General features: G+C 39.9%; 1 protein-coding gene across 4 annotated transcripts; it reads right to left on the bottom strand.

Annotated features, from left to right (window-relative positions):
* Positions 1-2,596: 2,596 nt before the first annotated feature.
* Positions 2,597-21,526, bottom strand: dbp.L (D site of albumin promoter (albumin D-box) binding protein L homeolog). 4 transcript variants are annotated; one of them, XM_018256478.2, is made up of 5 exons: positions 21,371-21,526; positions 9,687-9,995; positions 8,954-9,174; positions 6,329-6,540; positions 2,597-3,110 (listed from the first exon to the last, which is right to left on the bottom strand). In XM_018256478.2, exons 1-5 carry the CDS (start codon positions 21,459-21,461, stop codon positions 3,089-3,091), a joined length of 855 nt encoding a protein of 284 aa, XP_018111967.1. In that variant the 5' UTR covers positions 21,462-21,526; the 3' UTR covers positions 2,597-3,088.

The following is a 21,526-nucleotide window of genomic DNA, read 5'->3' as shown; positions in this document are numbered from 1 at the left end:
GTACAGGGGTCCTCAACCTTTTTTACCTGTGAGCAACATTCAAATGAGTTTGGGGAGCAACACAAGCATGAAAAAGTCCCTTGGGGTGCCAAATAAGGGCTGTGATTGGCTACTTGGTAGCCCCTATGTGGACAGGCAGACTACAGGAGACTCTACTTGGCACTATCCTTTTTATGCAATTAAAACTTGCCTGGAAATCAAAAATAAGCCCCTGCTTTGAGGCCACTGGGAGCAACATCCAAGGGGTTGGAGAGCACGTTGCTAACGAGTCACAGGTTGTCAAAGACATGACAGGTGATTAGAAGAAGGTTCCCTCTAGGGATGCACTGAATCCACTATTTTGGATTCGGCTGAACCCCCGAATCCTTCACGATAGATTCGGCCGAATACTGAACAGGTGGGAAGGAGAAAACATTTTTTACTTCCTTGTTTTGTGACAAAAAGTCACGCAATTTCCCTCCCCAACCCAAATTTGCATATACAAATAAGGATTCGGTTCGGCCGGGCGGATTCGGCCGAATCCTGGATTCGGTGCATCCCTAGTTCCATCTGCAACTACAACAAAAGACAGTGGAGTTGTGGCATTCACTCTGAGACAGCTTCACCACAGAGGCTTCCTCTGAATCAAGCAGGACCAAAGCAAATTACCCAAGGGAAAAGTCTTAAAGGGATACTGTCATGGGAAAACGGTTGTTTCGAAACATATCAGTTAATAGTGCTGCTCCAGCAGAATTCTGCACTGAAATCCATTTCTCAAAAGAGCAAACAGATTTTGTTATACTGTATTCGATTTTGAAATCTGACATGAGGCTAGACATAATGTCAGTTTCCCAGATGCCCCAGTCATGTGACTTGTGCTCTGATAAACTTCAGTCACTCTTTACTGCTGTACTGCAAGTTGGAGTGATATCACCCCCTCCCTCCCAGCAGCCAACAGAACAATGGGAAGGTAACCAGATAGCAGCTCCCTAACACAAGATAACAGCTCACTGAGACTCCTTCAGTTACATTGGGAAGGAAAAACAGCAGCCTGCCAGAAAGCATTTCTCTCCTAAAGTGCAATCACAAGTCACATGACCAGGGGCAGCTGGGAAATTGACAAAATCTCTAGCCCCATGTCAGATTTCAAAATTGAATATAAAAAAAAATCTGTTTGCTATTTTGAGAAATGGATTTCAGTGCAGAATTCTGCTGGAGTAGCACTATTAACTGATGTGTTATGAAAAAAACATGTTTTCTGATGACAGGATCCCTTTAAGTAGGAGAAATAACAGCCTGCCAGAAAGTAGTTCCATCCTAAACTGCAGGCACAAGTCACATGACTGGGGCAGCTGGGAAACTGACAATATGTCTAGCCCCATGTCAGATTTCAAAATTAAATATAAAAAAAATCTGTTTGCTCTTTTGAAAAATGAATTTCAGTGCAGAATTCTGCTGGAGCAGCACTATTCATTGATGCGTTTTGGGGAAAAAACATGTTTTCCCATGACAGTATCCCTTTAACTTCATCCATGGATTTGTCTTGCCCACACTCAATAACTCAGATTTGTTTGAAGTCTTTAATTAAACGGCAAATATCCATTTGGTATAACGCAGCGCCACCACTCTATTGCCTTTGCGGCCAACAAGCTTGTGAAAGTGGCATCTTTACGAAGTGACCCCCACCAATTCTTCAAGGATACGAAAATACGTTTGTTTTTAAATGAGCTCAAATTTAATTTGAACATTCTTTACTAAGTAGAAAAAAAATATTGCATACATGGGTCAATTGCATCTGCTTGGGTTCTACCCTACCTACTTTTAATTGCACACATCTGACAAGTCTGCGTACCCCCAGTTTTAGGTTCACGGCCGCTGTTCTGCTATGATTTTTTTAAAGTTATGAAACAAGATTAAAGGAAAACTATACCCCCAAAATGAACACAAGCAACAGATTTATATCATATTAAGTGACAAATTAAAGAATCTTACCAAACTGGAATATATATTTAAGTAAATATTGCCCTTTTACATCTCTTGCCTTGAACCACCATTTTGTGATGGTCTGTGTGCTGCTTCATAGATCACCTGACCAGAAATACTTCAACTCTAACTGTAACAGGAAGCAAAAGACACAACTCTGTCTGTTAATTGGCTCATGTGACCTAACATGTATGGTCTGTTGGTATGTTTGTGTGCACAGTGAATCGTATGATCCCAGGGGGCGGCCCCCTATTTTTCAAAATAGCAATTTTCTATTTATGATTACCCAATGGCACATACTACTAAAAAAGTATATTATTATGAAAATGGTTTATTTACATGAATCAGGATTTTACATATGAGCTGTTTTATGCAATATCTTTTACTTACATTGTTTGGGGGGTATAGTTTTCCTTTAGGCTGAAGCTCACCAGATGCTGAACTACAACTCACAGAATCCTTATTTACAGATACCTGTGTAGTTCTGGGAGCTGGAGATCAACATGATTTGTTGACCTGCATGTAAATTACAATCTACAATAAAGAGAAATGACTAAACCCTGGTCATTTTGTACTAACAAAATATACTGTACACATTAAAGTCATTGATATTGTTTCCAAGCATTATATTGTTATACTGGCCAGTATGAATATTCCATTAGGACTACTTACGTTTAAACAGAAAAAAATCTGAAATGGCTGCATTTACACCCTAGAACCATACTCACTACGTATGACAACCAATCACATATACTGGTCTTGCAAAGTCATTTCACCTCTCAGGTGTCAGCGCTGCATTATTACATGCAAGGCACTCGACGAACATGTCTCCATTTCCACACCAACAAAACAAACTGTTCAAAACGGTCAGGAAAATGCTATTTAAAAAGGGATACACTCTTTTTAACGTTTCGGAATCCATTTTAAAAAAGAAAAATTGATAATCTAAGCAAATGTCTTTGACTTGGTTGTCAGATGAAATCTGAGCCTTCTTCTTCTTGAGGAAATGAATTGTCGGCATTTACGAAGAATTCTAGTTTCACCGATATCGCTTCAAAAATGTAATTTCCATTGATATTCAGTGCTGGAATGTTTTACTGTACAAAACAGAAATTTGAAAGTAGTCTCACTCTGAATCGCTGAATTCACTTTAAATGAAAGCAAAAGGGTGTCAGTACAAGTAAAGTTATAAACAGACAGTTTCAGTGCATAGTAAGAATGTTATTAAGGACGGTTCCCAAATCAAATGTTTCATTAATATTAAGGCCAAAAGTATAACTTTATGCTAAGAGGAAGCAACAAGGTGTGCAATTTCCAGTTATTGATGGAAACACAGACCTGAATTCTACAGTCACTTTACATTTCATACTCATGGTTTAAGTCCATTATTTCTATATAAAGGGTACCCTTATTTTAAATGTAGGAAATAAAACATGAGCATTTGCATTGCCTAAAAAGGATGATAGTTTTTTTGGCAGGCCCTTTGGCCATATTGTGTTTGAATGGATCTTAAAGGAGAACTAAAGCCTAACTAAAGAAGTAGCTAGAAATGTTGTACATTATGTTCTGGGCTTCTGTAACAGTCCAAGGCAACAACCGCCCTTTGGCAGTAAAGATCTGTGTCTCCAAAGATGCCCCAGTAGCTCCCCATCTTCTTTTCTGCTGATTCACTGCACATGCTCTGTGTTGCTTTCACTTACTCAGCTTAGGGACCCACTAACTATATACAATACACATAGAATAGAAATGTCACAATATAAGGCTGATTAGTAATTAATATAGATAATTACTAAATGGCAGCACAGAAACCAGTGCAACTAGCATCAGAATTTAATAATCAGCCTTGTAGCATCAGCTTATATTACAGGACAACCTCATTTTCTGCTTGATAATTTGCAACGGCCCTTAAACTTTGATTCTCAACAGCTGCTCAGAGCCCACTGAGCATGTAAGTGTCACAGGCACTTTCCAAGATGGTGACCCCCTATGACAAGTATAAAGTCCTGGATCATTGCTGCTGTGATAAGCTGAAACTTTAGACTGATGCATTAAGTTTAGTGTATATATGGCATTTTTAGCTATGTTAATTTTTAGGGTTTAGTTCTCCTTTAATGAAATCCCAAAGAAATGTGACAATATGTTGATGCCTTCTTATAATCCTTTCTTTTATCAAGTCTGTCTTTCATTTGCCACTACTACACCCCCGTAACCTAGCTGCAGTGAGTGCACTCGCCACCAACGGGAATCAGCTTCATGCTTGCTCATATGCTCTTATGCAGCCTGCTTTAAATTTGGGATTTCGGCGAATCCTTCTGCCAGGCTGAACCTAACGCAAATTTGCATATGCCAATTAGGGACAGGGAGGAAAAATCACATGACTTTTTTTACAAAACAAGGAAGTAAAAAATGTTTTCCCCTTCCCACCCCTAATTTGCATATGCAAATTAGGATTCTTATTCGGCCGAATCTTTCACAAAGGATTCGGGGGTTTCGCCAAATCCAAAATTGTGGATTCTGTGCATCCCTACTTTAAATGGCAGAAGGCATCTGGGAAGAAGAAGACTTCTGCGGATCACCATATACGGATTGATTTGCAAAGAACAACGTTACAGTAAAATCCCAAACCCAATGAATGGTCTAAAGAGCTGACTCAAAATAAAAAACAGCTTTCACTTGTGTTAAAGGTGGCACTGAATTTTATTCCATGATCTACATCAAGACATGTACAAAGCCGGCCACTCTTACAAGTATGTGGAAAAGCAGCTAGCTGCTCTGTAGGTACCACATAAATATATTCTCTATGGAACCTGTTCTGCCAACAAATACAGATCTACCTTGAAAATGTGGCCTTCTAAGGGGAAGTTCAGCTTTGTATTAACTTTTAGAATGTTACAGATTGACCTTTTCTAAGCAACTTTTTAAATTGGCATTATTATTATTAATTGTGCATTTTTTTATCTGGCAACCTATCTTTCACGGCATCGCTGACCGCAGAATATTTAAAAATAAAAAAAAAACAAGAATTAAGCCCATTGGTAAATTATTTTTTACAGCACTGCCATATACATAACGCTAAAAGTTAATTTTAAGGTGAACTACCCCATACAGCATTAACCGGAAAAAACACCTTATTTTCCTATTACTAAATTACTGTTTAAAATATTAGTTCACGCCACACAGCTTGGTTTAGGTAAATGTGCATGCTTCACAGAATATAGACAACTCTATAGTGAACTTTTGAAAAGAAATGTATGAATTATTTGGGCAGAAATACAAAATGCAGATAGGGATCAATGCACTACCCTGAGACAGCTCTGTGAAACAAAGTTATATAGAGTTATGTAGGTTATATGAGACACTCCTGATATATAGGTGTGTATTGCCTTCACTGATTTAGTTAAGATTTCAAAATGAATGGACCATGAATTTACAAGAACAAGTGGACATCAGCGCATGATCTCAGAAGCTCGCAGACAAATGGAAGCTTATCGGCACTGCTGCATGATGGTGGGTGTAGATGCATTTAATATTTTTAACTTCATAACTGTATCACACGCCTGGCGAACTTTTTGTTCCAAAAAATAAAAAAAGCTTGCAATGATATACTTTTCTATTGCTCTCACACAGTACAAAACTCTAATAAGGATACTCTACAATTCAGTACCCCAGTGAAAATAAAAAAAAAGAAATCTACTATTTGGGTTATTTTATCTTTATATTCAAATGATCAGCAAATTCTACACAATACCCGGGGGAAGCAAACATTCTGAAACTATACAGTTACCCAAAACACACAGCTTTCCATCAGAGGTAGTTGAGATATAATTAACTATATTAAAAAAAACTTGGAAGAGTCAGATGGTTAGCATATCAGCACAAGACTGTCAACCTAAGGGGCTTTTCTTTTTTATTTCTCCAATTTTTCGTCTAAGTTGGCAGTTATTGTCCCAGCTACTCATTTCTACACATTTCTGATTGCCGACCATTTTTATATTTCAGGGGCAACAAATCAACCCTTGCTGAAAACAAAATTGGTCTTCTGCTAACATACATATTGAACGCAGTTCTTGTTTCTTGTATTGCTGTACAAAGATGATTTCCAAAATAGCTTAAGTTCCCTTTCACCCAACAAATGTCCAGTATTTTCTTTGTTGCAAGGGAGGGAGACTTTCGACCTTGTGCAAGAGAGGCCACAATTCTATCTTAGCCCAAACGAGCTCTCTTATAGAAGTCTCACCAACTATGTCTTCAGTAATACATAGAATATGGTTTGCTAGTAAGTGACAAAACGGTCAGCCCATGCTATTAATCATTGTGATTGTAAAGATATTGGGGCAAGAGGGTCAGTATACACAAGAATGCTTACAACAGTCCACACTGCGTTTCGTATTTGGAAATGATGTTCCTGCATTTGCCCAGCTCTTTACGGAGGTCGGCCACCTCTGAGCGCAGTGCTGTGTTTTCTTTTTCCAGGAAGGCTGCCCGGACGGTGATCTGATTTTCTTTGAGTCGTCGGGCATCACGGGAACGCTTGGCTGCAATATTGTTCTTCTTCCGCCTATTCCAGTATTTTTCATCCTATAATAAAAATGAAGGGTAGGTGTAAGAACAGGGTGCTCTTCTCACTGGCAGTAATTTTGAATTATTTGGGTGCAGTTATGGTAGTAATATTGGATCACTGACGATGGTCTCTTCCCAGAACCCAAGGAACAGATTGGCATAGGATGGAGCACATGAAGTGCCCATCGCGGTCCCCTGCGTTTGCAAATAGAATTTGCTGTGGAAGGTAAAATAATTGAAATGTAAGATGAATTTCATTAAATTCAATATGAAAGCATTTGTTTCCTTGGATTCACTTGTTTGTGTCCCGAGAAAATACTGAAGAGCTCTTAGAACCAAGTTATGTTCTATAGAAGTATAAAGAGATTCAACATCTAGGGGCCGATTCACTAAGGGTCGAATATCGAGGGTTAATTAACCCTCGATATTTGACTAGGAATTGAAATCCTTCGACTTCGAATATCGAAGTCGAAGGATTTAGCGCAGATGGTTCGATCGAAGGATTATTCCTTCGATCGAACGATTAAATCCTTCGAATCGTTCGATTCGAAGGATTTAAATCCAACGATCGAAGGAATATCCTTTGATCAAGAAAAGTTAGCCAAGCCTATGGGGACCTTCCCCATAGGCTAATATTGACTTCGGTAGCTTTTAGATGGCGAACTAGGGGGTCGAAGTATTTTTTAAAGAGACAGTACTTCGACTATCGAATGGTCGAATAGTCGAACGATTTTTACTTCGAATCCTTCGATTCGAAGTCGTAGTCGAAGGTCGAAGTAGCCCATTCGATGGTAGAAGTAGCCCAAAAAATTTTTCGAAATTCAAAGTTTTTTAACTTCGAATCCTTCACTCGAAGTTAGTGAATCGGCCCCCTAATGTCATTGGATCTTTAAATTAAATACCGTTTCCCCAATAGGAATTAATGAAAATATAATTTTCCATGCTTTCTTATAAATCCATATTCCTTTTGGTGGAATCACCCCTTTTCACACATGTATAACACGTTTCCCCACTTAGACATTGGGTGAAGTCTAATATATAGGGTTAATGTGGAGGACATTGTGTGCCCTAATACTATATGTCAATCTAGTGTGGGCGTTGACTGAGATACGCCCCTAAATTTTGACGATGTGCAAATCTTGTGAGAATACAGAATACACGAGAGGAAGTCAATTGGCGCAGACGTAAACACGCACAGACGTCATAACGCTGCGCAGGCGTAAACACGCTGCGTGTATTCACGCGAGTTCTCAACGCAGGCGAAAATACGCACAGACGTCATAATGCTGTGCGAAATCTCGCGAGATCTCTAAACACGGAAGTCCTTTAAAAAACGTGCAAGCAGGAGTGGACACCATTTGCCTTGACAAAGCTTCTTAGTGAAACGCGTTGGCAGAGCCTCTCTTCACAATAATATTTTTATTTTATTTAATGGTTGCTTAGATCCTAATACTATTTCGATCACCTTGAGAAAACTTTTTAAAAAAACCTCTTTTTTAACTGAATTTGGGTACTCATAGTCTGGTCCAGGGAACCGCATTCAATTCCTTCATTCTGTTATTTATATGGCACTGGTGGATTTGTGTTTTTTTAGATTTTAGCTCTTTAAGAGATAGGGCATGTAATATACGAGACCACAGTCCTCAGTGTACTACTTTCTCCCCGTGTGGGGTCCCAGGGCTTAGAAAATAATAGGCAGCAGTTTCTTTGGGACTTCTCCACCTCTACACAATTTTCCGTTTCCTACTTTAATTTCCTTGAATGTTGGTCCTGGTTCCTTTTTCTTTAAACTAAATTATTAATGAATTACCTTGTGATTTTATAATGCACTAGCACTTGCATAAATTAATCATTTTGAACCACATCCAATTGGCAACTGAATAACATTTGAGCACTTGCACTTTATAACTTATTGGAATCTTGAATCTATCGCTTATAGATTAAGTATATAAATTAACAAGTTGGCACTAGCTATTTTTAAAACACAGAAAAAGCAACTCTATGCTTCTCTGAACTTGTTGTTTTATTAAATTATTTATTTAAAGCCTATTAAAAGGTTTTAATTAATTAAGCAAATCTTTTTTTATTAGCACAAGCACGTTACAATTATCAAGTCATTGGTTCACTATATAATTTAGATAAATTAGTTAATTTATTTGAGAGTACGGGGGCTCTTACTATCTTTTTCTCTTCTTTTGAATAATTGGCAACAGTAATTCATGCCTCCGATCCTCCACGAGGTAACATTTAAACCTAAAGGACTGCCTTTCTTTCTTCCTTGTATTTTACAGCTGTCTACATGTCACAGTGCTGGAAATAGTAGTTGGAACAACATCTTTACAGCTACAGGTTCAACATTATGGCATTACAATGTGCCCTCTTAAACACAAATTCTCTGCAATACCCTTACACCTACCATAATGCCTCTTACCTTCCTTTCTTCTGAGACATATATTTTCTTGGCCTTCTTGATCATGGGTTGAGGTTTCAGCTCCTCCTCTGCAAACCTATGCTTCCTGGGATCAAAAAGTTCCCCACCAGGCACACTGGAGAGCAAAAGATCTGTTGGATCTGGGTTAAAGTTCACTTCTACCTCTACCTTTTCTGGATCAACAGGACTAGGAGGGTCTTCCTCGTCCTCTAAGTCAGAATCTGGAATTTAAAGGTACAAGCAGGTTGAAAAAAAAGTCAGCCAGCCACTTTTCCCATTTATGAATTATGCTTCCACTAAAAATCACTGAACCAACAGATATTTCAGCAAAGTGAGAAGCAATGCAAAGATGAAAGCAGGGCCAAACCTTTATTTGATCAAAACGGAGCCAAGGACTATCTACTAAATTATTAAACCACTATGGAGCTTGTTATCTAGCATGCTAGCGATCTGGGGCTTTTCAGATAAGTGGCCTTTCCATCATATAAGTATCAAAGCCTTACAAAATGTAAACATGCTATGCCATTAATGTGAAATTATGATGCATTTGGTAACAGTAAGTATAATGTATTAGATCAGTGCAGGTTAAAACAGGACACTAAGACAAATGGCATTCCAAAACATTCTTGACTTTGGGTTTCTAGATAATAGATTCAATAAATGTATTATCCAGGACACATTTTGATTTCTGGCAGTGTATGAAACAAAGTCACAACTTAGTAGAAAGCCTTACCTTCAACTTCTGAGTTCCCCAGCAGTACAGAGGGAGACATCGGTGAGGCAGATGAAGTTGAAGCTGGTTCATTGTCACATTCAAGCTCCACTACAGGCATAAGTGGAATGGTCTGAATGGCTTGGGAAAGCTGTGTTGGGCTGGAAGGGATTCCATTCTCCAGTAAGAACTCATCTAGGTCCATATACTCAAGGTGAAATGACTCTCCATCATAGGGAATGGTTTTGTCCCAGATGGGGGGCATGAGTGATGCAGAGGCCACCATACTATCATGATCATCATCTTTGTCCAATTTGGTCTTGTCTTTCTCTAATAAACAAAAAACAAAACAGAGAGGTGAATTTAGGGGACACAAATCTTACCACTTTATAGCGCTGCTTTGCTATGCTGCTGCAGACCCAAGGTCATAAACGTTTATTGTTTCACATCAATAATGCAGGTTAGTGGGTGCACGTGTGCAAAATGATCTGTGGGTGACATTTGCAAAGAAGTATTTAATTAAAGGGTGATGAATACATTGGCAGAATGGGCTATTTGCCTTAGGGGCATGTGATTAGAACAAACCTATTTATTGAAAACAGCCATGAATATCTTCTTCCGGTTGTGCAGTGTCTCAGAAATAGGGCAATATGCCCTAAGCTTTATTTTACATCAGTGTTCCACATCTCCTGACCCGACTTCTTCTTAAGCCGGAAGTCGGTTGCTACCCTGTCGCGGAGGATTTTTCAGCCTGCATGTTTTAAAATTAAGCCTGATTTAGTGCTGCGAGCAGTGAAGGCAGCACTCAGGTCAGCCATAAATCCTCTACAGCAGTGCAGCAACCGACTTCCGGCTTAAATGAGAATTCAACCCTTAACTAAAAAAAACCTACCCCCCTAACCTACATAGACCCCCCCTCCCCCCCAGCCCAGGGAGATGCCCCTAACTTTTTACTTACCCCTCGGTGCAGATTCAGGGATCTCAGTTCATGGCAGCCATCTTCCAGTGCTTCGGCAATTTTCGTCTATTTCGGTGCATGTGCAGTTGTCGCGTACCGGAAAATTGCTCCAAATGCGCATGCACCGCTTCGCCGGTCTCCGTCTCAGATTACCGACAGCAGATGGCTGCCATGAACTGCGATCCCTGAATCTGCACCGAGGGGTAAAGTAAAAAGTTAGGGGCATTTCCCCAGGTTAGCAGATAGTCTGGGGGGAGGGGGTCCTTGTAGTGTAGGGGGGGTAGCGTTTTTTTCAGTTAAGGGTTGAATTCTCCTTTAAGATGTCGGGTCAAGAGATGTGGAACGCACACGTAGGATAAAACTGAGGGCATGTAGCCATATCAGCCCAATTTCTGAGACACAGCGGAACCGTAAGAAGATATTCATTATGGTATTTTTCATTAAGTATTAAAAACAGTGAACAGTGAAGGAGGCGGCTATAATGTTTTTTAACTTAAATTTTTTTAGTGTTACTGGTCCTTTAAGTATCTGAGCTGACCCTTCTAGTTGCCAGTAGTGCAGCTAGAGAGCCACAGGCCCCAGGTAACTCTCCTTATTGCTACTATACACCTATATCCTCCAATGCCCACGTACTTTAATCCCACCCTGTCTATCCACCCAGAACCCCCTGCCAACGTGATAGCAATCTGACCGCCGTGCTGTTGCATATCGGAGAAAGATCCGCTCATTTGGGGTTGTCGACAAACAAACGGATCGTTGAGTCTATGGTCAGCTTTATAAACTCAAAGATCGCCAAACAAGTGAATCTTTCCCCGATATGCCACTAACGGCATGGCTATACCGGGGGTAATCCGAACGTTCGGCCGTATGATCGAACAATCGAATTACGATGCGACAAGGGGCTCCGATGGGTCGTCGGTTAAAAATCAAACCTTCCCGATCGATATTGTGGCCAGATATTGATCGGGAAGACCCGTCAGAAGCCCACATACACGGGCAGATAAGCTGTCAAATTGGTCTAAACGGCCGATATCGGCAGCTTTATCTGCCCGTGTATGGCCACCTTTAGATCAAAACACAGATTTCAACTGCACAAAATTAAGAAGTAAAATATCTTTCCCCCATATAGTTCAGTGCAGTAAAAGCAGCAAGTAGCACTAGGGGGCGCTCTTTCATGGACTGTAGGGAGAGTTCACTTTGAATGATGGCAGCTCCAGTCCAATACAATACAATACAACACAGTATAGTACAGTACAACAGAACACAATACACAATGTTTGTGGGTGGGTTAGATGCCCTGTGTGTATGAAACAAGCGACTCTTTATAAGGAAACGCCTCCATTTAACCCCTTGGTCCCCTACAAACACAACACCGCGTCCCTCACCGACATCGCTCGTCTCCAGAAAGTTCTTGGGCGGGTTCTCTATGAGCTTTCTTAGCGCAAGCTGGAAGGAGCCGCCGAGAATCGGAGACGGGGTAACCGGACTGGAAGGAGAGGACGAGGCCTCCATGACGTGCTGAACAACTTACACAGCGAACGGAGCAATGACCGCGGGGGCTTCTGTCAGAACGGAAACTCAAAACACGGTTATTAATTATTTATGAGAAACCAATTCCGATTGGCGGCCTAGAGAAAAAAAAGTTTGCAAGCCCCGCCTTTTCCTCTATAAGAGCGAGTAAAAAAACAGCTAGAATCCGGACGCCGTAAGATAGGCGGGGCCTTGGCGTATATTGAAAAGCGATAAGAAACAAATGCTCTATTTATTATTGGCGTGCAACGATGTGCTGATAGGCGCGTGAGGCAGATGAGACGTAGGTCTCTAGTCACGAGATGGCAAAGGCAAAGTCACGTTTTGCAACAAGCGCAATCGCGTTTCTTGCTCCGCCTCTATTACGCCTTACCAGCCAATGGAGATTCGAGCTGGGTGCGTTTGCCAAGCCGATTGGTTCGTGGGGACTGAGCTAGCCACTTCCTGTTTATGGTAGAACTGTCACAGGGCGAGTACACGTGCGGATGTAGGGAGGAGCTCTCACGTGATTTCATCGCCGATGCTAGGCGAATACGGGAATCTTTTATTAAACCGCTAGTCTATAGTTATGTATGCCCCTGGGGCAGCGCTGTGTATGATCAATGTACCAAGGAAACCCATGTAAAGCACAGGAAGAACAATAACCAATTCACTGAATATATTGAACCCAGGATCTCTAAAACATTGTGTTATCTTGCTGACTTTATGATAAACGCTGTGCTAGGAAGGAGTATGCAGGTGCGCCTAGAATTTGCTCTTTGCATGGCAGGCGCAAGTTGTATGTACTATTGCACAATTTACTGTGAGGTGCAAATACTTGTCTCAATTCCAGAGGCAGCTCAAAGGTCAAGCAACACAGTGCATTGTGGGCAGGAAACAGGACATTTGACCCTGTTCTGTACTTTAGGGCAGAGACACTCTGGAGATTAGTTTCCCAGTGACAAATCGCCTCTTCTTCGGGCGACTAATCTCCCCGAACTGCTTTCCAGACGGCTTGAATCTAAATCGTTGGCCAGATAGCACTGGGAGCTCTTCGTTTTCCGCAGTTGCCTCACTCCTGTTAGTACATTAGTCCTCCTGTGCTTGGGGCCCCACAACTGGATTCAAGTAACAGTACCTTTGATCCTTTTCTGCACTTTATGCATGTTAGTAAATTAGCCCTCCTGTGCTTCATAGCTAGTGGCCCACAACCGGATTCTTTTGCACAGTTTTAGCCCCTGCCACACAGGGAGTGGGTGCTGCTCTCTATTGTACGTACAACTGGGGTGACTGAAAATCAGGGCCAGTGCTAGTATAGTGTAGAATAAAGTCCTGATCTGGACCCCCAATTTCACAGGAACACCTTAGGAAAAGGGGTCACATGTTTTGCTGGGGAACCTAAGTAACAGCTCTGCATGCAGTCTAAATGTTATACTATAACCACTGGCAAAATAAAATCATTAGTAAAAAAACAAAGGGATATTATTGTTTTCCTTCTTTGTAATGTGCCGGTATTACAGTATGTTTCACAGGTATCCTTCAGATAACGATCTTAAGAATTATTAAAAAGGAGTTTTGTTATTTGTGAAAACATTTCTGTAAAACTTCCCATTCAAGTCTTTTGGGTCAAGTATCTACCAGCTTTGTACTCTGTTCAGGAGCCATTTGCTCTAGGCTGTTTAGGTTAGTGGGATGATGCTTGTGCACCGCAATATGCACATAGTGCAACAGATTCTTTGTTAGATTTAGGGGCGGCTTTCACTCTAAGGGGCCGTTGGTTTGTGGTTTTTTAGGTTTGACTTAGCTCCTTCAAAAGCTAGGGCTAGCGTAATATTTGAGAAAACATTCACGGTTACCCTGCCTGCCTCCATCTTTGTGGTGTCCCAGGGATTTAGAAAATAATAGGCAGTAGCTTTTGGGACAACTCCACCCTTCTCCATTTTTCCCTTTTCCGATCTCTTTTTTTGAACCTGAGAAAGTGGCCCTTTTTTAACCATTTTTAATTTTGGAATCCAGATTAATCATGTCTTCTCGCAATTTTTAATACATTTTTCTGAGGAATCCTATTAACTCTATCCCCGCACTAGCACTTTATATTTAATAATTTTTTAACTAAATACTTGGTCACTCAATCCATGTAATATAATGATGTCCAACTCCAATTAATTGTTGGAATGAACTGGGAATTGTATTTATTTTTTTTATTATGCACAGCACTTTAGAAATCATCTCACCTCATTAATTTATTTATACATACAATTGATTGGATTTAATTAATTGTATTTATTTGGTTATTAATAATCCATTCTAAATATTTATCTGCGTAATATTGTCCTTAATTGAGCTGCTGGATCCCAAGCACTTGCACTTTAAATATTTGATTGAGGGTTTATTTGGTGATAATTGGAGAGTGGTGATTCCTCATTTATAGGTCATTATAGACTGATTATAGTTTGGAAATTTTCTGTATTAAAGGTCAAACGGGGTACTTCTTTATCTTCTTACTGAGAATTATATCTATTCAAGTTATATCCCTGCTTTGACTTTTGGTTATTAAAGTAGATAATCAAGGTATCAAATCCTTACCTTTTACCTTCGGAAAAGGGGTCACGTGTTTTGCTGGGGAACCTTAGAAACAGCTCTGCATGCAGTCTAAATGTTATACTATAACCACTGGCAAAATAAAATCATTAGTAAAAAACAAAGGGATATTATTATTTTCCTTCTTTGTAATGTGCCGGTATTACAGTATGTTTCACAGGTATCCCTCAGATAACGATCTTAAGAATTATTTAAAAAAAAAAAAGTTTTGTTGTTTGTGAAAACATTTCTGTAAAACCTCCCATTCAAGTATTTTGGGTCAAGTATCTACCGGCTTTGTACTCAGTTCAGGAGCCATTTGCTTTAGGCTGTTTAGGTTAGTGGGATGATGCTTGTGCACCACAATATGCACATAGTGCAACAGATTCTTTGTTAGATTTAGGGGCGGCTTCATTACAATGTGAAAGTAGAGCTCACCACAGTCATATTCCACCACTCTCTATTTATTCTTATGGTATATTTATTAATAGGTGAAAGTTAGAGTTCTCTGTTTATTAAATATGCCTCTAAAAATCCCATAGGAATGAATAGAAAATGGTTGAATTTTACTGAGGTGAGCTCTAATTTCACACTGATAAATCTCCCCCTAAGTGTGCACATTTCTCAAATTGCTCCAGCGATTGTCACTGAAATGTTCTGTGCATGCTCACATTGGATTTTCGCCGTCTGAAATAGTCAGGGGGAATGCTGGAGACCAGGAGATGGAGCCCAAAAGCTGGTAAGGCCTGAGAAAATAACGGGGGGTTGACAACTCTGCCTACTGCCTTTTTTTTAAATGAAACCAATAAAGACTATCATTTTAACTTTTTGGAGTATATGATGCTGTCCATGTCTTGAGAAATATGTTGGAAACTTCTGTGAACATTAATGGTGAACAAATAGAAGAGGGGGGTGGTGGTCAGCACAGCTTTTCCGAATGGTATGCATCCAATTCCTTAATAGTTGCTCTGTGGTGCAACTGCTGCACATGATCCAAGTACAGGAGAAGGAAGAGGAACTCCAGCAGTATTACTGAGAACAACTTTTTATTCCAGGCAGTGGTATAGGAGAAGGAAGAGGAACTCCAGCAGTATTACTGAGAATAACTTTTTATTCCAGGCAGTGGTAAACACTGCCTGGAATAAAAAGTTGTTCTCAGTAATACTGCTGGAGTTCCTCTTCCTTCTCCTATACTCGGAACATTAAGGGCTCTTACAGATGAGCGGTTGAAGCTGCGCTCCATTTTTCTGCGTTCAGCCGCAGGGGAGCGCAGGAATAGACACATTAAGCTTTTTTCAATGGGGCTGTACTCACAAAGGCGCGTGTAGCCGCGGAACGCAGGAAAAAGAGCCCTAATGGTGAGTTTGGAGTGGTTACATTTTGTATTGTTTATTGCTTAACGATGCAAAGCTGTAAGTATATACACCAAAAATTAAGGCTATTATTGTATGGCAAAAGTCAGAGCCATAAAATATTAAAGTATATTACTTATATTAATCATTTGTTGTGTATTTTTTTCTAACATAGGGTGCAATATACATTTTGACTGTTACTGCGCTCGGGTTTCTATATGCCTGAGTGCAAACACAGCTGTGTGGATGGGTGTGCAGAGAAAACGCTGGTGGGCAGACACATGCTGTGCCTTATTATGGTAATGTGTCTGTTTAATGATAAACAAAGACTTGTTTAGTCAAGCTCACAGTCCTGCTTCTGCTTCAAGGTTAGCATGCCACTTATCCAGGTGTGACTCTTGCCTCTTTTAATATGTGCCAACAATACACTGAGGTGTGAACTTGCCCGACAGCTGCCTACTGCTCATCCTGCAGTTATATCAAGATGCTTGGCACTAATCCTTTTTCTTGGCACTCACCCTAATCCTGTCAAAATTGTTAAAATACATACATTGGCCATGCATAAAACATTCACAGTACCACTAATTATTTGCCATCCTATCATACATATTGAAATGTACATATGTGTACTGTATATGTTGCTTTCTGTAAACCCCAGTAATGATTGAAAACCTTAATACCACAGCTTTCTGGCCAATTAGCTGCTAGAAAGTCTTTCCAAGAAGAACTGCAGATATTCGTTTGTTATTGTTACATAAGTACAGAGAAATGAATACCCCATTTGTGCACCGAAACGGGAGGATTTCTATTCCGCATCACTAGAGGAGTGCAAGAGGAAGAGGCCAATTATTAATTTAGATAAGGATTTCTGCTCATATGATGTAAGCATGTGATGTTACTGTACCAACAGACAGCAAAATACTGTTCTATTGACCCTAGGTTAATCCATTAAATATACATTCCAGATGGGAAACAACCACAAAGTCTATTACTCTGCTGCTCACAAAATGGGAGGCTGCATTCCGAGAGGTCCCAGAACAGTTGTGAGACTAGACTGGGGGCTAGTTAGGGGAAGATTTGTGAAGACTACTTATTTGTTCTCTTAGATACAACTATTGGATTTAGGATGAACATGTTGTACTTGCTGTCCTAGATATTCTTGGTGTATGGCAGAGTTTGTTTTCTTTATGGCACCCAAAATCATATGTTAGACCACAAAGCAAACATGAACCAAAAGAATAAAGAAATCGGTGCTACATTAAAGGAATTGTTCAGTGTAAAAATAATAAATAAATAGGTTGTGCAAAATAAAAAATGTTTCTAATATAGTTAGTAAGCCAAAAATGTAATGTATAAAGGCTGGAGTGATTTGATGTATAACATGACAGTCAGAACACTACTTTTCAGCTCTCTTGGTTTACACTGGCTGGTTACCCTGGTTACCAGGCAGTAAACAATCAGAGACTTAACGGGGGGCCAAGTGGGCCATAACTGTTGCTTTTGAATCTGAGCTGAATGCTTAGGATCAATTGGAACTCAATGAACAAATATGTACCCTGTAGCCCCCTTCAAGTCGCTGACTAGCTCAGAGTTATAGAGCTGAAAAGCAGGAAGTAGTGTTCTGGCTATTATGTTAGACATCCGCTCACTCCAGTCATTATACATTACATTTTTGGCTAACTAACTATATTAGAAACATTTTTTGTTTTGCACAGCCTATTTATTTACACAGGTTTTATTTTCACACTGAACTGTTCCTTTAAGTTCAGCTAACTCAACCCTGCAACACCCTCTATAGAAGGCTAAGCTGGCCATATACAAGTAGATATTAGTTGTTGAGTCAGCAGTCAAAAGCTTATCTACTTGGGTATGGTCTCTCTAGACAGCCTATTGGACATGTCTAAAAATCCTGTTGGGGTAGGGACTGTATTGGCTGGTTTGTAACGGTCCTCTCCCAATGGCCTACATAGATGCCTACTATGATCCGATTGTTTGTCCTGGCCTGATAATGCACAGCAAAAGGGCTATATCATGATTTTTAGGAATCATGGAAACCCATCCTAACCAACACCATCCTAACCAACACCATCAACCATTAATTTGTTTAGAATCAACTGCCAACCATATTTTACAAACTTTTTTCTATTCTAAAAGGAATTCTAGTTTTATTACAGTGGATTATAGATTCCCACCCTAATCAAACTGACACAGAGGAAAGCCTCAGTGGCCCAGCTGCAAATTATAAAAAAAACATTCTTTCCAATCCCAAAAGTACGAATAGCAGTATATAACCCTGGCACTGCAGTGGTTAATATGTTCTTGATCTATTAAACTGCTCCCAATCCATTCTCTAATTGTATACTCAAAATCTCTCTATGTAGGTCAGTAGGACAAAACTGGATCAGGTTCAGGCTAAAGCACTCAACTGTTACAATATGACCTAGATAGGTAGAAGCTACACCCTCATGTAACATTTATCAATATAATCACAAGGCTGTGCTGTAACTCAACAAGCCTGACATTGTGACAGCAAAATAGAAATGAAAAGCTCCTAGGTAATCGGCATTGCAAATATTATATATATATATATATATATATATATATATATATATATATATATATATATATATATATATATAAAAAGCTATTCAGTTATACTGCAGAAGTATTTGAAAAGCATTTTACCCTTTAAAAATAAATGTGCCCGATAGCCGTGTATAGTGTTGTGTAGATTTGTATTTTCGTGGTGGGCAGGATTACAGATGGATGAAAAAAGAAAACAGCAACTAGAGTTGGACCTCATATGCTGGGGATGCCACACACACACATCACTTAGCAGTGGAAATTCAAATATAGGTGTGGATACAAGCAAGCGCAGGCGAATTTGCTGCAAACGGTGCCTTTATTTACGGACATACGTAAATAAAGGCAACGTTTGCAGCAGATTCGCCTGCGCTTGTTTGTATCCACACCTACATTTGAATTTCTACATTGTCTGGCTTTTGGATGGAAGCAAGGTGTTGCGATACTGGAAAAGTTATCTAAGGGCAGCATTGTACCAGTTTATCTGCTTATCCACTTAGCAGTGGAAGCTGGGTCGCCCCATAGGAATTAACGGGCAGCACTCCAACGTTTTGGGTGGGGTTTTTTTTTTCATGCTTCTCTGGCTCCAAAAATAAAGTGGTTTTGACAATTGTACCAGCCCCATTATATCAGGTCCTGGGAATGTCACTCCCAGGAATCCATGCCAAAACACCCAGAACAATGAGTATCAAGCAATTCTGCTGAAGTGGCCAAGAATCCGCTTCTCCACTGCTGCTGTGGAGCACCTTCAAAGGAATGGTTTGCCTTAAAGTTAACTTTTAGTATGTTATGGCCAATTCTAAGCAACTTTTCAATTGGTCTTCATTTTTTATTTTGTTTAGTTTTTGAATTATTTGCCTTGGTCTTCAGACTCTTTCTAGCTTTCAAATGGGGGTCACTGACCCCATCTAAAAAACAAATGCTCTGTAAGGCTACAAATGTATTTTTATTGCTACGTTTATTACTCGTCTTTCTATTCATGCACTCTCCTATTCATATTCCAGTCTCTTATTCAAATCAATGCATGGTTGCTAGGTTAATTTGGACCCTAGCAACCAGACTGCTAAAATTGCGGACTGCTGAATAAAGACCTACATAAACTCAAAAACCACAAATAATAAAAAAATAAACCCAATTGCAAAATGTTTCAGAATATCACTCTACATCAGGCATCCCCAACCTTTTGAACATGTGAGCAACATTCAGAAGTAAAAGGAGTTGGGGAGCAACACTAGCATGTAAAATGTTCTTGGGGTGCCAAATAAGTGCTATGATTGGCCATTTGGTAGCCCCTATGTGGATTGTCAACCTAGATTAAGACTTTTGTTTGACAGTACAACTGGTTTTTATGCAATTAAAACTTGCCTCCAAGTCAGGAATTCAAAAATAAGCACCTGCTTTGAGGTCATTGGGAGCAACATCCAACGGGTTGGAGAGCAACATGTTGCTCACGAGCTACTGGTTGGGGATCACTGCTCTACATCATAATGGAAGTTAACGCAAAGGTAAACAACCCCTTTAAGGTGTTGTTGAACTAAAACAGCTATAGCTCCAGAGGATTTCCCATGGATGTAAAGGGCACTGAAGCAGAAGTCATACACCACTGGTAGTCAGCACTGTGCTATGAACTGACTTGCAGGGAGTAGGTGAGGCTATCCCATTGCATAACATCAAACAAAATCAGTGTTGGGCAGAGGGTCAAAGTGCCCAGCATGGAGTTATTAGAATTTAGAGGTGTGGATCTACGCTGGCTACAGATAAAAACCGTATTCCCCTCTGTGTTGGGGTCGCTTACTGTCTGTATTCCTCCAGAATCTGTTCTTTCATCTTTACTAATCTCTGATCAAAGAAACCGTGCCCTGACAATTCACCACCGCAAGCACAATAAAGTATAAGAGCCTTACCCAAGCCTGAGTTCATTAGAGCATTTGCCTTTCCCTGCCTGCACAAGTAGCATTTAGAAGTGGAATGGGGAAGTGGCTTTTTTTCTCCCAACACTGAACTGTAACTCCCATCTCCCATTATCATGAGTGCTACTTTATCAGGCTTCATGTTGCCTTTCCCTGGTACAAAAAAATCAAATTTCCAAGACGGAACAACACCATCTTAAAACACTTTCCTAAATATCATTGCTTATGTTAGAGGGTGCTATAGGTAGACTAGCCTCTTTGCTGATGAACTACAACTCCCAGCAACCCTACAGCAGGTGAGCCAGAGGAGAATAACTTTAAAGGGGTGGTTTAGTTAAGTTACCTTTAAGTATGTTATAGAATGGCCAATTGTAAGCAACTTTTTGATTGGTCTTCATGACTTTATTTTTATAGTTTTTTTTAATTATTAACCTTTATTATTTAACTCTTTCCAACCTTCAAATGGGGGTCACTGACCCCATCTAGAAAACAAATGCTCTCTAAGGCTACAAATGTATTGTTATTGCTGCTTTTTATTACTCAACTTTCTTTTCAGGCCTCTCCTTTTCCAGTCTCTTATTTAAATCAGTGCATGGTTGCTAGGGTAATTTGCACCCTAGCAACCAGACTGCTGAAATTGCAAACTGGAGAGCTGCTGAACAAAAAAAAAAACTAAAAAAACTACAATCAATTAAAACAATGAAAATCAATTGCAAATTGTGTCAGAATGTCACTCTCTACATGATACTAAAAGTTAACTCAAAGGTGAACCACCTTCAAGCTAGCTATGAGGAGACAGATAGGGGTGCTTACCTGTTCCATTCTGAGGGAGGGGGTAGTCTAAGAGTGATTTCAGCATCTCTGGAATATCCAGGAATCCCCTGATGCTCTCAGTCTGGGACATTTTGTTTTTTGCGATCCCACAACCAACACAACTTAAACAAGTGACAGACGCCTGGGCTGGAGCAC

This window comes from Xenopus laevis, chromosome 4L (genome assembly GCF_017654675.1).
Source record: "Xenopus laevis strain J_2021 chromosome 4L, Xenopus_laevis_v10.1, whole genome shotgun sequence".
Lineage (NCBI taxonomy): Eukaryota > Metazoa > Chordata > Amphibia > Anura > Pipidae > Xenopus > Xenopus laevis.
This window is presented reverse-complemented; position numbering and strand designations above follow the sequence as displayed.